Source organism: Myxine glutinosa, chromosome 7 (genome assembly GCF_964187855.1).
Source record: "Myxine glutinosa chromosome 7, kmMyxGlut1.1, whole genome shotgun sequence".
In the NCBI taxonomy this organism is placed as follows: Eukaryota; Metazoa; Chordata; class Myxini; order Myxiniformes; family Myxinidae; genus Myxine; species Myxine glutinosa.
In genome coordinates this window covers 109843649-109861725 of record NC_136267.1, presented here as the reverse complement: position 1 = coordinate 109861725, position 18077 = coordinate 109843649, and the positions used below count along the sequence as shown (strand labels likewise).

The 18077-nt window shown below is 40.1% G+C and overlaps 1 protein-coding gene across 5 annotated transcripts in view; it reads left to right on the top strand.

Moving 5' to 3' along the window:
* Window positions 1-17428, top strand: part of LOC137431586 (hyccin) — a 576074-nt gene extending 558646 nt beyond the window's left edge. For 3 of the 5 annotated variants that reach the window (XM_078782117.1, XM_078782116.1, XM_078782119.1), the window contains exons 7-11: window positions 1406-1501; window positions 3866-3985; window positions 4514-4601; window positions 8102-8261; window positions 15556-17428. In XM_078782117.1, the coding sequence (XP_078638243.1) occupies window positions 1406-1501; window positions 3866-3985; window positions 4514-4601; window positions 8102-8261; window positions 15556-15827 (736 nt within the window). In that variant the 3' untranslated portion in view covers window positions 15828-17428. Of the gene's footprint in view, window positions 1-1405; window positions 1502-3865; window positions 3986-4513; window positions 4602-8101; window positions 8262-13307; window positions 13503-15555 lie in introns of all 5 variants that reach the window. The other 2 variants (XM_078782120.1, XM_078782118.1) reach the window with 1 other exon arrangement.
* Window positions 17429-18077: the final 649 nt, after the last annotated feature.

The following is an 18077-nucleotide window of genomic DNA, read 5'->3' as shown; positions in this document are numbered from 1 at the left end:
ACTGGTATATTGTCTATCCTCGCAAATCAGTCCCTCAATCCTGGCTACATTTTTCTCTGTGATAGATATTGGTCGCCCAAGTCTCCTCGATTCATCGCACACACTTGTCCATCCTTTTCAAAACCATTCACATCATTCATACATGTTTTAGCACAGCTTACAGTTCATATCACATTGTGCAGTCATTGTCTAAATAATGTTAATACGGTTTGACTCCTTCACCAAGCAAAAACCCAATGACTCCTGGCTGCTCCAGAAAGATACATTCTCGTAGTAGTGGCACAGCATTATGTGCAGCACAATTACAAGCCCCACACACCAGGAAGTCTGGCACTAAGTGGTTAAAAATGACTCGCACATGTCCCTGCAATATATCACCGAATAAAATGTACTACATGCATGCAGTAATATCTCACATATTACACACATGTACTAATAACATACATATTACACACTTCCTCTACTATTGCATATATTAGATACATGTACTAATAACATACATATTACACACATGTACTACTATCGCATGTATTACACACATGTACTAATATCATACATATTACACACATGTGCTAATATCACTCATATTACACACATGTACCAATATTACACACATGTACTAATATCACTCATTACACACATGTACCAATATTACACACATGTACAAATATCACTCATATTACACACTTGCACTACTATCACACATATTAGATACATGTCCTCATGACATACATATTACACACATGTACTACTATCACACATATTACACACATGTACTAATATCACTCATATTACACACATGTACATGTGTCTAATATCACATGTGTCACTCATATTACACACTTGCACAACTATCACACATATTAGATACATGTCCTCATAACATACATATTACACACATGTACTACTATCACACATATTACACACATGTACTAATATCATACACACTACACACATGTACTAATATCACTCATATTACACACATGTACTAATATCATACACACTACACACATGTACTAATATCACACATATTACACACATGTACTAATATCATACACACTACACACATGTACTAATATCATACACACTACACACATGTACTACTATCACACATATTACACACATGTACTAATATCATACACACTACACACATGTACTACTATCACACATATTACACACATGTACTAATATCATACACACTACACACATGTACTAATATCACTCATATTACACACATGGTAGTAAAATTCACTTCATTTATTGACTTATCTTCAAAGATGTAACAACATTAAAGGGATTGAAAGACTGCACATTCTATCTTGAGGAGGTAGAAATTTCCAGGATGAGAATTTTTTTTAAATTTGTATTTTCTTCACTGAACTTTATTTTCTGTGTCATATTTCAGATTTCAAGTGTTGACGTTCCTGCTGCAACACTACAACATGTACATCACATCAATGCAACAGAGCTCCATCGGCTCCTTTTGTAAGATTTTTTCCAGGTAGGAATATTTGCATTATTGCCAGGTAAAGTTCAACACAGGTGTGATTTACACACAGGTGTGATTTATCTGAATACAGGTGAGATATTAGTTCATGTGTGCTATATCCTTCCTCAGATGTGGTGGTCAGAAATGAACACAGCATTCTAGATGAGGCCTCACTTAATACCTGTAGAGTGTTAAAAAATACCTGTCAGAATCTAGGAGTGGCTTTGACACCGAGCACGTCAGAACAAGCAGAGTTTGGAGTAGTGCAGATGTTTGAAAGTGCTGACGATGCAAGTCCAAGATAATTTTGAGGGTTGGAGTAGGTATGGAAGCTGGAAAAGCCCATAATCTGTCTTCTGTGGGAAAGGAACACTCCGAGTCTTAATAGCCTCTTGAGACCTGTCAATTGTTCTTCAGAGCTAGCACCCTCACAGCATCAAAATCAACCATGTTTCCACCCCAACTGCACAATGGAAATCACACACTTCATCAGACAACGACAGAACCTAAAACACAACACACCAACACTCAAAGCATCAGACCTAGTAGAAAGGATTCAATCACTAAACACAGAAATTAACAACAAAACATTCGTGAAAAACAAACTGTCACTTCCTTCTGCAAAAACTTGACCACTCAACGAAGACCAAACACTTGTACAAAACCATCAATACCATCACTAACTACAACAGTGACATACCACCTTCACATGCAGACATGACTCTGTACAAAACTGTTCAAGCTCAGTCAAGTTGCATGGGGAGCGTTTATGGACAGCAATCTTCAAGTCTTGTCACAGATTTTCGATTCTGGGCCACTCAAGGACTTTTATCTTTTTGTACATTAGCCACTCCAGTGTAGCTTTAGCTGTGTGCTTCGGGTCATTGTCATGCTGGAAGGTGAACTTCCGTCCCAATTTCAGCTTTCTTGCTTGTGTTTCATGTGGCGCTTGTTTTGTTTTTTCACGGGGCAGGTGTACGTGTCTAGTGCTGCAGTACCGTGAAATGGGGTGAATAGGGACAGCAAGGTGAATAGGGACACAAACTGAAAAAAGTTTGGAAACTTTTTTCGCTGAAAATTGATAACCATACTGATTTGTTGATATTTGGGTTGAAAGTGTTCTCTTGTTTTTTAAAAAAGCAACTTATAGTCCCTATTAACCCCATATATGGGTTAAATAGGAATAAATAGGATTTTTATGGCTGTCCCTATTCACCCCGTTTTACGGGTGAATAGGGACAGTCACTAATACAAAAAAATAATAATCAAGAAACAATCCTGAGTTTCCAACATATTGCTAAATTGATAGTTGAGATGGATGCACATAATATGCACCCATAATATAAACCACGGTGCCAATGAAAAAAAATATGGGATAAAAAGTTTTTCCAAACTGTCCCTATTTCTTGATTATTATTTTTTTGTGTTAGTGACTGTCCCTATTCACCCCGTTTTACGGGGTGAATAGGGACAGCCATAAAAATCCTATTTATTCCTATTTAACCCATATATGGGGTTAATAGGGACTATAAGTTGCTTTTTTTTTAAAACAAGAGAACACTTTCAACCCAAATATCAACAAATCAGTATGGTTATCAATTTTCAGCGAAAAAAGTTTCCAAACTTTTTTCAGTTTGTGTCCCTATTCACCTTGCTGTCCCTATTCACCCCATTTCACGGTAAGGCGTGATGTGGTTTACCTCTCGTTGCTTTTAGCTACAGCCGCCGGATAGCTCTGCGAGCGAAAAGATTTGATTCGTCAAATTCACTTTCTGACGACTCTTAAGCGAGTTGTGTGGCCATTATCCATTGCATGCTGAGACAATCTTTCCCTCGATTACATCATGTCACGCATATGACGTCATGACCGTCTGGAATTTTTAGGAGCGGTACCCACCAGGTTTGCTTTTTTAACTGTAACACCCCAAAAATTATTGGAATTTAAAAATCACGTTCACTTCTTTGTTTATTTTATTAAAATCATATAATTACATCAAAAATAATTATTTATCTGTGGACCATTAAAGGCGAGTGCACTACCCCTGCACTCTCCCATTAATCAATTGGTGTATGCTTTTTCTATGTTATCATTATGATGTAATTTAAAGTGAAATGAAATCTATGTATTCTAAATGTAAAATTTGTTTTTGATTAATCATTTGGTTTGTCCTGTATTTCTACAGTTGTTACTACAAATTATTTTCTTATTTCGTCAGAAAAGTTGTGCCATTGTTAAATGGTCCAGTTATGCATGTGTTTGGTGTCCCCCTCCCACCACACTGACTCCACCACCCAATATGCCTTCTTCTTCCCCTTTTTCTCTTATTTTTCTTCTTCTTTTCCTTCTTTTTCCTCTTCTTCCTCTTCCTCTTCAAGGATGAGCATGAGTGGGTTGCCACGGCCAGACCACCGTATGGGATTTAGAGACAAGCATCCAAGGATCAATTTGGCAGCTATGTTCATGGTGCAGATGCTGGAAACAGTTCATTATGCCATGTGAGGATCACTCTTGTCTACATTTGTGTTTCAATATGTGGTTTAATCAGAAATTTTTCTCATTACCTGAAAATTTTCCAAAGCCTCATTTCCACCTTGTGAAATTATTTAGAATCAATGAAACTTTTTCTGCATTCCAAGTTTTTCATTGTGTAATTTCCATTTGTATGGACCACTGAAGGAGCATTTGGGTGGATTGAAACTTCAAAGTGATGAGGGGTGAAAATAGATGTCTAAAAATGGCTGTGTGCCTTTCCTAAATAGTCACGTGCTTCTGGCCTTAATTATTTTGCAATGTAGGCGGGTGAGGTATTCCACAACTCTTATCGTAATAGTGTCATTGCCTTGTTTTTGCTGCATGAAAACTGCGACTTTTATTACATTATTTCTGCTGCTGTGTGTCCTTATTGTTCCTCGTTGCTGTATTACAGATGTATCTTTTTGTCTGTGAGGAAATCCGTCCTGTGAGGAAATGAAATGAAAGTGATGTATTGCAGCCTCTTTTTTTTATTTTTGTGATGTTTGAAGTTATAATGGTGAATGGGATGCTGGGAAGAGAGCACTGGAGGACATCTTATATCGTGCCAAGATTGAATTGCTCTTTGAGCCCCTGTTGGTAAGTTTGTCTGCCAAGCTTTCCGATAATTTCACAACATGGTGGAATCTACTACACCAAACTACATTTATGTCCTGGTTTGGGCATATTGTAGTAATACGTCAGTAATTTGGTCTTTTTATTTTAAAACTGACATTTCAATAATAATCTTGACCCATTCAGTTGGTATTTATAAATATTTACGTTTGCCGAGTTGCTCACCATACACACACGTCCTTTGTTATTCAAACTCAAGTTTGAAGATAATCATCGCATGGAAACCTCACTGCTGCTGCTGCTTTGTGCATGCCCTGTATGACCAACAAGGGTCTCTGCACCGTCTTAGATGTGGCCGATTGGCTATCCTCAAGGAATGATGCTCCTATCCTCAGTCGTGAAAAATATCTTCTCATGGTGATCCAATCACAAGGATTACATGAGTGAAAAGCACACCCTGGCAATTTTAACCAAAACATAACTTCATACCATCTCGATCGTTTACCATGGCAAACATAAATAGGGATAGAGCCGCTCATTTGGAAAACAAAATATAACAGATTTATTTAATTGTTGCTTACGTATTTACAATAGCTTTGCAACTAGCTTGAATGCAGATGTGGTAGTACAGGTAAGCATATAGTATTATAAATCCTTCAATCCAATAAAATAATCAACCACAAAGATCATTTAAATAGATCACTCCGAGAAATAATTCATCATAATATTTACCGTTATTTAAGACTCTGTGCGGAGCAGTATAAACATAAGAATAAACAAGTCAGGAGATGACGATGGTTCACGAGCGAGCGGTATTCAATGACAAAGTACGGACTATAACCGAAACAGGCTCGGACTGGGGGGTCGGGTGCCCACGTGGTAGGTGTCAGCCCCCGACATGCGGAGTACATGCCTATTTACAAAGTGCCCCAATGCGCTGCGTGCGCAGGCCTTTAAGAGCAAGCTGTACGTAATTGTGTGTGGTGCTGGCCTGGAAATCTCAAAACGAAGGTTACTGACCTTGAAATGAGATAGAAAATAATGTATAATCAGTTATGAGGTTAGTTAGCTACACAATACCGAAAATTCGGTTCCATTCCGACAACTTTGAAAATTTGACCTTTCTGACCTTCAAAGCTCAAAGATTCTGAAATTTGTTGGAAAACTTGTATTTTATGATGTATGTGATAATATAAGATCATGTATGACATTTCATCCTATCAGGAAGCGAACAATGTAATAAAACCATCAAAAATCGACTTTTATAAATTTTGTGACCTTGTGACCTTGACCTTGGGGCAAAAATGAAAAATCAAGCTCCGTGGGGCTAGACACATGACATTGGCCGAACGAAATATCGAAACCCCTGTCAGATTCCCCCAAACCCCTCGGAGAAGATGTAGCTTGAACTCGATTACCCCCTAAAAAGACATCTTTTTCGGGCGTCTCCGCCCACAATGGGCGCAATACACCCACTCTAGGCAGGACACAACTAGATCATGATATCAACCTCCCACCCAAGTTTCATCAAGACCGGATGATATCATCGGGTAGTTATGCTGCGGACAGACAGACAGACAGACAGACAGACAGACACACCCCCATGACGAATATAGTGGTCACTCTGTTTGATAACTCGTGAACCAATATATTGATAACAAAAATATATGAACAGTCGAGGTTAACATTGGGAGCTCCTTTTTAATATTTTCTTCATTTGTCTGTAGTTTTTCAATGAGTGTACATGGGTTACACTCCAACATGAGGGAGAGGAAGTGACGAGGTCTCATTTCTCTGATACGTACCCATGATCTTCGTCCCAACCACAGCCTGTGGGGCGCTCCTCCAATTTGCCTCTTCACCTGTGGCACGGTAGAAATGCATCTCTTGAGGATCATGCAATCCTGAGTATCACTGAGGATTTACCAGCGTGGTTGAACCTCCCCCCGGCGGATGATTTGCTCATTCACCTGTGCAAGAGCCTGGTGTTGGCTTAACGGTTAGGGTGCTGGCTTGGGATCCTAGGATCCTGAGTTTGCATCCCGGTCGATCGTTGAATTAAACCCGGGGGGGGGTTGACTCAGCCTGTCATCCTTCCGAGGTCGGCAAATTGAGTACCAACTCACTGGGTCCTCTCTCAAGGAGGTTGGTGGCAAGATCCTGTTTGCCCCACTGGGTCTGACCTACATATGATGCCAGTTGACTCATTGCCCTCTGAACTTGGGATAAACACTACAATACTGTTACGTTATTTGTCGTGTCCCTGGCGATTTAAGATCACCCGGGGACGGATAACCGAACCAGTTTTACTCCCGATGATGACAGTTGTTTTTGCACGCGCAGGATGGAAAAGATGCAAGGCGTTTAATTAAATGAAACACACGGGTTTATTCCGAAACCACAAAACATGCAAACACGACAATAAAAATGCAACAATTATGATTTAATAACAAAATACGGCATGGATGAAAATAAATGCTGAGGTAAAATAAATTATATTTTGAGGTACCTCCATGCAGCTACGAATACAACACAGTGGGAGAAATACAATTAAAATAAAATTCCTTGGTCAGCACTTGGCTTTGGCCCACTGATTATTTTTGGAGGTTGACGAAGGCGCCCAGGGCCATGAGCAAATGGTGAAGACAGCTCTCTTTCTTTCCTTATTTTATTGTTGCCACCGTGGGGGAAGGACAGCGCGGTCCCCAGCTCCCCCGAAGAGCACCACAGCCAAAAACCCTCCTCAATGTTGGTGCAGAAAAACCGCTCTCCCGCCAACACCAAAAATGGCCAGCCTTCTTGTCGGCCCAGCCGAAGAAAAGCACTCCTCTTACACCCCCGCAAGAGCCAATCATGTTCCTTGGGGCATTGCCTGCCAGCCTTCTTTTCCACCCACTGATGCTCCACCTCTTCTGGGCGGGTCTTTTGCCTTATTAAGTCCATGGGGGCGGGCTTAGTTCGGCCGAATCCTGTTTGGCTTGGCTAGTGGTGTTTTACATGGCTGACCGTGTCAGCAAAAATGTTCGGAAAAATTACAGAGGGTGTGACGCACAGGGGAAAACTAACCTTAACCCCTATTACTAATTAGCACGGCATCATCCCCCATATTATGCACATTTAAACAACCTTAAGCTACATTTTCCCGACTTATGTACATTGAAATGCTCCTACATGTTACACGGCCCATGCTATTTCTTATACAATTCTACCTTTCCTACGCTATTCTTTTACCTACCCCCATAAACGTAACAATAATTTATATGAAAAGGGAGTGCTGCCCAAAATCCTGTTAAATCAAGAAGAGAAATCAAAGTCTATTTATGGGATTAGAGCGCTAAAACAGGCTCCTGACTGCCTGGCAACATAAACTAAATACCTATTATGTATCAGTTTTGCCTACTCGATCATAGCATCAGTTTTGATAATGGTTGTCTTTGACTCTCCATGTGTTTCAATATGATGTACACTGTTTGTTGGCATCATTGCTACTGCATTAACCCATCGCTGTCTCCACAATTGTACAGCTGGGGAGAGCAATACGGAACGCTCTGTTATGGGATGCACCACATTCTCTTCGAAAAGGGTCTGTTTGCGTATCGCTGGATCTCAACACAACTCCACGTCGAGCCTCTCAAACGGTTGTCACCAGCGCATCCATCCGTGGCCATCGCTGGAAGAAGGAGGGTGGGTCATATCACACCATCACCAATGTTTATCATTTTTGCTATTTAACGGAAAATAAAGTCGTGTACATGTCATTATGAATATATATGCATATATGTTTCACCATTGTAGAACAATAGCACATTTTATGGTCATTCCCCCCATTTTAGGTAAGCTTAAGTATTGGACAAAATGACTGACAGGTATTTCTTATTGTATTGATTGTTGACACATAAAAGAGCTGTGAATGTCTAGTCTTGGTTTTAACCTTTGTTTTTGCTTTGGGAGTCTGCCTTTAGAGTCATTAGGCATAAACCAACATGAAGACCAGACAACTGTATTTGAAAGAAAAGCAAACAACTTGGAAGCTGAAATAACAGAAGCATTCAATTAACCCATAGCACAAAAATTGGGAATAGCAAATACAACAATTTGGAATATCTTGGAAAAATAAAGAACCAACTTGTGTACTTACCAAAAGACCACGTCCAGGTCGGCCAAGGAAAACGACTGCAGCTGATGACAGAAAAATCATCATAGCTATGAATAAAAACCATAAAACAACTGTCATTGACATCACCAACAACCCCCATAGTACAGGGGTGAAAGTATCACAATCTACCATTTGCCGAAGACTATGACAGCAGAATTGCAGAATTACAAAGGCTACACTGCAAGATGCAAACTTCTCATCAGCATAAAAAATAGGCCAGATTAGAATTTGCCAAGAGTTACAGAGGTGAGCCAATAGAGCTTTGGAACAAAGTTTTTATGGACAGATGAGCCCAGATAAACTTTTATCAATGCAATGGAAAGGCAAAAGTGTGGAAAAAGGAAGGAACTGCATATGATCCAGGACACTCCCTCATCTGTGAAGCATGGTGGAGGTAGTGTCATGGCTTGGGTTTGCAATTTTGCATGCCTGCCTATGGAACTGGATCACTCATCTTTATTGATGATGTAACGAATGATGGCAGGAGCAGAATTTATTTGGAAGTGTACAGAAACATCTTGTCGGCCTATGTACAATGAAATGCCTCCAAACTCAATGGGTGGCGCTTTACCACGCAGCAAGATGATGCCCCAAAACACACTGACAACGCAACCAAGGAGTTCATCAGGGGAATAAAGTGGAAGGTTTTAGACTGGCCAAGTCAATCTCTTGATTTATATCCAATGGCAAATTGAGTACCAGTTCACTGGTAATTCCCTGTGTGTCACGAGGCGACTAACAGGGTTGGCGGCAGGAAGGGCATCTGGCTGTAAAACATTGCTTCAAAAAGGGGACCATGGTGCCCAAAAAAGGCCAACCCCTGCTCTGCGGGGAAAAATGGCCTCTAAAGGTGGTTCTTTTTCTTTTATACTACTTTAATTTACTTTAAGTGAATCTGTTTGTGAATCAGAGATGACTGCTCTTCATGCACAACCACAGGATGACAGTAATATGAAAATGTTGGCTCTGGTCCCTTGTCAATTAATTATTAACATTGAAGTCCATGGGAAAAGGAAAATTCCCTCACTTTTTGCTTTGTAAGAAGGGTTCCAAAAGGTGATTTACATTTCTCAATTGCCTAAGGCTGACACATTCAGGTGGCAGGGTCTGAATCTCGCTTTGGGCCATACCCATATCCACAGCAGGTTTCCAAGGTGAACTGCCTTTGGTGCAATGGAACAATCTGGGTAAGGGAGTCATCAAGCTCCAATGACTCACCAATGGTTCTGGACCACATAATGCAGTCAGAACCCAAACTAGTCTCATGATATTACCATGTTATAGAGAAAGTCAAAACAGGTAGAATATCACAAGAATCGAGCAAGAATGAAAGACTGATTTTGAGAAGCACACAGGGAAGAGTTTTGAAGGATAGATCATATTTATGGACGGTACTTTTTCAGCCCAACAGAAGATTGCCAAATCAGCTAAACGTACAAGGTGTGAACCAAGGTTTTGATTGAGGCCTGCTTGATAAATCAAAGAAGAGACAAAGATATCCAATTCCAACCAAATCCCCCTCCCCCAACTCCTAATCCCCCACCCACAACCCCATAAAATAGAAAGAAGGGACAAAGAGATCCATCTCCACCCAAATCCAGTCAATTATCTCTGATATACCTTGAGTAATTATCCCAGGAGGGTCCAATTAAAACACAGACTCGAGGAATGGCTGCAAAAATAGATCTAATATATCCCAATCGACTTTACCTTGGTCATAAACAATAAGGTGAAAAGAAAAAGCCGGAGTGGTTGGATATAAATAAATGACCCTAACTGACACAACAGCATGGTCAGAATTGTCGACAGGAGAGAAAACTCTGAGGGCTAATTCTCTGGATTTGAGCAGAGATGTTCAAGTATGTAACTATGCTCACGACTATTGCAATGGGGAATATAGGGCTGGAGCAGTGCTTCTCAAGCCTTTTTATTTATTTATTTCACTGCACATTTTCGAGTTTGCTCGATCCTCATAGCACATCAAACCAAATTTTACCATGTCAGTGTGTATTATATTTTTATCACCCACTCATCATTGGAAGACAACAACAACAACATGCATTTTAAGGCCATTTTCCCTACTAGAGCGGGGGTTAGCCTTGCGGTCCCCATGACAATCTTCTCCATTTTGCCCTATTTTCTGCATCTCTCCTTGTTAACCCCCTTGACCGCATTTCTTCTTCCACCATCTTTAGCCAAGTATTTCTCGGTCTTCCCCGTCCTCTACTTCATTCTACAATTCATCTCCATCCATTGGAAGGAAGAGTAAAAATCACCTTGTCCACATAGTAGTCAGGTTCACTATTTTTTCGTTCAAAATTTTTGGAGATTAGCAAAACTATACATTTTTGGAATATTCAGAGCATGAGGAATCCAAAAATTAATGTTGGCATTTGCGTAGACACCTTTGCGAAAATGACACAAAATGACACACAATGACACAATGACAGTGATGAAGATCTGTAAAAGCATATTCCTGAACGGTATAGACCGAGTAGATCCTGTGTATAGGACTTATAGTTCAATCTGATACTAACAAGGCTGCTTTCTTGCTTTATAAACCCATACCTATAACTTCAAAGGACTTGCAATATCATGTATTACGTAATACAGTTATATCACAAATATAAAGACAATGGTTTTCAATTACCTTTGTTTGTTGCTTTTCTACAATCCTGAGCACTATTTTGAGGCCTTTATTGGATCCCTTGACCCAGAAAACATAGGATCAGCATATTTAATTAAGTTTCTTGGTTGACAAGAAGCCGAGATCGCGCAAAATATGTATTTTATGGCGGCCATTTTGAAAATCCAAAATCTGTCTGTGCAAATGCCAACATTGATTTTCAGATTCTCCATGCTCTGATTCCTAAAATGTACAGGTTTGCTAATCTCCAAAAATTTTGAACGAAATTATATTTGTTAACATGGTGAACCTGACTATCTTCATCACTGTCCTGAGTGTCATTTTCGCTAAGGTGTCTACGCAAATGCCAACATTAATTTTTGGATTCGTCATGCTCTGAATATTCCAAAAATGTACAGTTTTGCTAATCTCCAAAAATTTTGAACGAAATTATATTTGTTAACTTGGTGAACCTGACTATAGATGAGTAAATTATAACTAACGTAAAATGCATTTAAAGTCATTTAAATATTTCAAGTGGTTTTACAAAATATTTCAAACAATTATATAAAGTAGCATTGGCACCCCCACCTCCAGGAGACCTGCAGGCTCATGAGACATGACCCTCCGGGCGGGAATGCCCATCTCAGTCCACTTTCGGCCGGCAATATAAAGTGGTGATATTTCCACAAAGTGATACTTCTGGAACGCACTGTGCTGTACACTTCAAAAAATTGGATTACACTGTAACCATTTTTTCCGTTGCTGGACCATACTGCAATGGTTTGTGCTACAAAATGCAACAAAAAATTATATTTTCTAGGACATACTGAACACTTAAAAACTGCATCAGCGACACAGCTGCGCCCCCAGCAAATGATGATACCCACAGCCATGTGTTGCATACAACATAATAATAATAATACAAATAAGAAGATGTCAGGAAAGGACACATTCCAACCTGAAAGTATGAGAGTCGAGTTGTTGGTGGTGAGTGTGGTTCATGGGATGGGGGATGTCACGAGATGCACCACCTGCTTAAAGCTCTGGAAGGAAGGATGGGACTGAACTTTCTCTGGAAAGCAGTTGTGCAAACAGGAGAATAATGGAGGCTTGTGGAAAGCCTGGATTTTGGAAGTTTAAATAGGTGGAAGTTACTGAAGGAATGTGTGCCTCCCAGAGGATCTGGAGGTGTTGGAGGGCTGGAAGAACAGAGGGAACAAGACCAGAAGAGAGGGAGACAATAAAGACACAGTGGTCACTGACCTGTCTGCAATATGCGAGCAATAGACCTTATGATTTGGCTCCGTCGGGAAGATGCCAATGATGCAAAAAATGTCACCCTTACTGTTTCCTGAGCTCTGTAGTGGTGTAAGACACAATAATTTTTCTGAAATTCTAAAAAAAATATTAAATTCTAATTAAGATCTACATCTTTTTTGGGGGGATTTTGATGTCGGATCTCGCATTGAAATGTGATGACTTGGTATGGAACGACCATGTATCGCAAGAAAGGGACAGGTGGCTGTGGCTGAGGCAGCAAACTTACTCGTGTTTCAGAGCAGCAATTCCCTTATTCATTAGTTTCTATTGTCAATATATGAGGCACTTCTGATGTCAAATCCACCAAATATGGTACAATTATTGTGCTTCATCTTCAGTTATGGGAGCAAACAACTCAAAATGAATCTAATTTTGTTTGATGCAGAAATGTCACATTTCTTCATCTGTAACAAACATTTAACAAAAATAAACTCCTCTTGTTTTCATTTAAACTCGTACATGTGTGGATTATGAAATAAATATTTTGTTCAATTTCCTGGTGTAACTAATTTCTTTGCAACGTGAGAATGTTTTCATCCTGCAAGCAGATTGGTCATTATTTTGCAGTCTCTGTTTCCTATTGGCCTGCCCGCATGCTGTACCAGGGATGTGTTGATGCCCGCAGGCATCGACATGAGTCCCGTGGAATTATTTCACGAGGACACTCTTGCAGTGAGGTGGCCTGTCATGGACATTCCAAGACCTCATACCAACAACATAGCAGAGCAGAAAGGTTGCGACTCGTGGGTGGATGTTCATAGAGAGTCACCCTTGGAAGTCGTGATTGAAGATGAAAGTATATCGCTTGAGCAGATGACTTGTGAGCCATTCCTGAAATCAGTTTGAAGTTTGGTTTGATTTCTGCTCACCTCTGCATACAGCATATACATAGTTGCTTTGCCTTCTTAACATGATGTGCAGCATGTTGTGCACACTGGCTCATTCACTCATTCAGTTTTGAACTTCTGAAGAAAAAAAAGTGGGAGAGCATGTTCATAGTTAAACTTCTTGTCGTTCACAAGTTCGAGCATCAAGTTTATCAGGTTTGATCAGACACTTGAGAAGTATTTGATCAGATATGACACTTTGATGCCAAACTGAAGTGCTCGACACTTCAACCCCCAACTCGAGCACGACTTCGCTTCAATCCCCAATTGGAGTTATGACAATTCAACCCCCATCTCAAGCGCTACAATACTTCAACCTCAATCTCAAGTGCCATGACACTTCGACCCCTAACTAAAGTGCTATGACCATTTTATAAACTTAAAACAAAAACACTGGAATTCCTAACGTAATGATATGACACTTCAACCCCAAAGTTTCGTGATGTGTTCATTTTCGATCCCAAACTAAAAGCAATGACACTTTGACCCCCAACTAAGGAGGGGTTGGCATTGGTGGTGAAGTGTGGGGTGGGAGGAAAGGTGTTGGCATTGGTGCCGTGAGGTGGTTGGGGGCAAGTTGCTGTCATTGGTGAGGTTGGGGGGTGGGGGGTGTCGGACTGTACACCTTGTCTTTATAATAACAAACTATTTTTAAATTTGATTTGGCACAACAATCAGGTTGGCAAGCCATGTTTTGGATGTTTTTTTCATTAACTAATTAACCAGTGTTCACTTCCTGTTTTCTGCACGACCTGTACATAACCACTTGTTGCATTCCTAACTTTAACCTGCATGAAGTTGGTGGAAACTCTTTCATCATGCATTTCTTAAAACACTGTGACAACATAAGTTCAGTGCATTCAATTTCAAACAAAAATAAACAATTTCATTCAATTTCATACAATTTTGAATAATTTGAATTAATTATCAACCATTTTAATATGTAAAATAATTTAAATATACACTTGTATTTGCAATGCACACTTGTGGGCTGTGATGAGTTCATTGGAAAGGAAGGACTTGTTGGCCCAACAAAGAAAACCAGGTCTTTGCTCCTGACTCCTGAATACCAAGTTTTGAACCCCGACTCCTGAACCCCAATTCCTGAACCCCGACTCCTGAATCCTGACTCCTGGACCCCAACTTCTGAATCCTGACTCCTGGACCCTTGTTAAGTAGCCTCAGATTATCATCATCATTCAAGTTTACTTTCCCACTATGGAAGTGGTGAGTTCCTCAATTCCTTTGGAATGGCAATGTTGAAGTCCAGTGGAATCAGGTGAATTTCCAGTCTCTTTGGCTGTTGAGTAGGTCTCTGACTGCAGTAAATGAAATTGAGACTTTACAAGGATGTGGTCATTGGAACCAAGTGAAGAAAAGGGAATATAAAAAGTGCACCGGTCAAAGAGATTCACATGAACGTTTGTCATTAATGTTCGCCGATAATTTGTTGAAAAGATGACCAATTGAGTTAGTGCTGCTGTCTCAAAGGCTCACATCAATGCAGATGAGTGGTTGTGGTTACACAAACTTATAGTCAGCTGGTGTTGGCAGTTGTCAACATGGGTGAATGAATAGAATAGAGTATTGCTGCTCTATATCTTGGCAGAAAGCAAGATTTTTATCGTGTTGTCATCAGAAGGGAGAAGATGCACCACACAGAGGAACATGTCGCTATGGAATGGTATGTGGGTCCTTAAGTATTCCAGAGCATGGAATTACTGATGAAGATGTCAACACTGAGGTGTAAGCCAGGTATGTCATTTCGGTGGAGAGTACAACCAGGAAGAGATGCATATGACTCAGGAACGTGTTTTGTGAGATGAAATACTTGGCAGGGTGAATATATTGAACTCTCAACAAAATAGTACGTACCTGTTTATCACATATTTGTACAACAGAGAGGATACGAGTACTGAGTTGTAGAGTTATAGAGTGTTGTAAGAACTGAAATGCCAATAATCTTGGTCTTTATTTTGTTTATAGGATTTTCAATGGATGATGAGATTGTTTTGGAGGACTGCACCAAACCCACAACCCCACAAGTGGAGAGTGATTTCACAAGTGGTTTGGGTACGATGGAGCTGCTCACAGTTTCTTCCAGTCACGCAATGAATATCTCGCAGCTGGAACTTTCTTCCGCACAGCCCCTGATTGATACCACTATTGATATGACCTCTGAACTCCAGTATAGTCATCCTATAGCAGTGGAATTAGCTTTAAATTCCTTACTACCTTCACCAGTTGACGTCACGTAGGTCAGGTGAAAAATTGGCAACAAACTGGACAATAAGGTAACAAAAAAAACCTGCACCATAAAGCATGGCTGCGATGTCCAAGGATGCTGAAAACCAAATCTTGTAAACCATGTGGTTTTTCACCCTCATGCTTCGTTGACTGATATATGATGAATTCATCCGAAACTAACATGTCTCTGATTCCTACTTGGGGGAAAAAACTTTTTGCAGTAATATCCTGATGTGGGTTGCTTGCGTTTGGCAATCATTTGATCTTCTTCCGAATCGTAACGATACATGCCAGATATCGGTGCAGAAGAATCAATCGATTATACATATAATGTACTTGGTAAGTCACAAGTACATCACTGCGTGTTTGCACAATGTTCACTTTCATTCATCAAGCATAGCTACCATAACGGTCCACTCTTTCATTTTTTCCTCCTCATTGTCATGTGTGAAGAAAAGCAAAAATTTGTTAGATTCATCACCACTTGCAAAACATTGGTTACTCTTTGACCGGTTACAGCAATGTTAAATCACTTTCCAGGGGTTGTTTCGTCTCTTTTGTGATTGCGCTTACTTGTGGAGTCGTTTAGTTTTACAGGAAATGTTTTTGTGGCCATTCTTATTTGTAATATTGATTTGATTGGATGTTAATGTGCTTGAAACTTTCAGGGTATTGGTAAACCATTTGCTTGCTTGGATTTTGTCATGCCTGATGCCATATGCTTTCTCTTGAGGAGCTCGCTCCTCACTTTTGTCTGTCTTGGGCCCACGGACTGATCGCCATTCAGATGGTTTCTAGGTCCCTCAGCTCCTTTTCCACCATGCACCACCAGGTATTTGGAAGTCAACCAACCTCCATTCGACCTTTAGACTTCCTGTGTATCACTCTTTTTGTGATGTTGTTTTCCATGCGCAGTACATGCCCAATCCGTCTCCACTTCCTCATTTTCATTTTCTCGATGAGGGTTTTCCCTTCCCATTCTTCTTTCTACCTCCTTGCTCACACTATCTGGCCAGATTTGTAGAATCTTTTGTAACATCGATAAATAAAGTATTACAGTTTATGTGCAATGACTTTGATGACTTTCTGGACTTCACAGCCAAAGAGGAGGACTAATTTTACATTGCTGTAAAACATTTGAAACTTCCTCCTTGTGTTGTACTTTAAAAAATTGACCAATTTCTCTCATACTCATAAATACTACTCTTGCTTTCTGTATTCTTTGAAGAAATATTGAGTTGCCCCCACCCTGTTCCCCTCCATTTTTTTTCCTGTCACCTTGATATATAAACTTGTCAACATCTCACATCCATATTTAATTTTTAAAGCGTTCTTCACTCCACCTCAAAATAATCACAAAGCAGAGTGAAGTCGATGGCGTGCCATCTCATATCCCCACGCTTCCCACCTAAAGCAAAGTTGAAAGATTGCAAAAAGTTCTACCAGGAATGACCCAATAGCAAATTTAGAGTTAAAACATTTTGACCACTGTGACCCCAAGTCCCCACCCTCTGGGGCATGAACCCGGAGTCAAAAAAAATAATCGCTACGTGTCGTGTGCCCCAATGTTGATTGGATGTACAAAGTTTCATTAAACATGTTTTAAAATGTTCCCGTAATTGCATTTTTTTTTGTATTTGACCTTTTGACCCTGCCCCAAGGTCCTGCGCCTTCTTGCCACGTGATGATCTCTCTTGCTCTTGTGGCTCCGTGCCACATTGGTGATCATAACTACCAAGTTTGGTGAATTTCTGCCCAACCGTTTTGGAGAAGATAGCGTGACGGACAGATATAAAAAAAAGTGTTTCCAAAAAGCATGGGGATAATTATAATACCCAATCCACTTGTCTCAATTTTCTTGCACAATTCACGAGCAGTTTGGCTTCAACCAGGATCATTAGTGGGTGAATGAATGAATATGAATGTGTTAATAATCCACTCTCAATTATTCAGAAAGTTTTTGGCATGAACAAGGCTCATTGGTGGTCAAACGTATTGTCGAGTCAATGGGATGTGCAAAAGCAGACCCCCGCGCTTAAGCAATGTGCTTCGTAAATGGCCGAATTAAAGGGAATCGTGCTCGAGTGGAAAGTGTAGCTTCCCCCAGACGAGATCTAAACCCCACCACTCAATTCAAACGAATCTGTTTTTAACAAATTTAGATCTCCAAGAATTAATCAAACACTGGACTGAAACAGTTTGCTCATGTGAGAAGGCGTTGATCAGGCGACATGTTTCTTGAAAAATATAATGTATTGAAA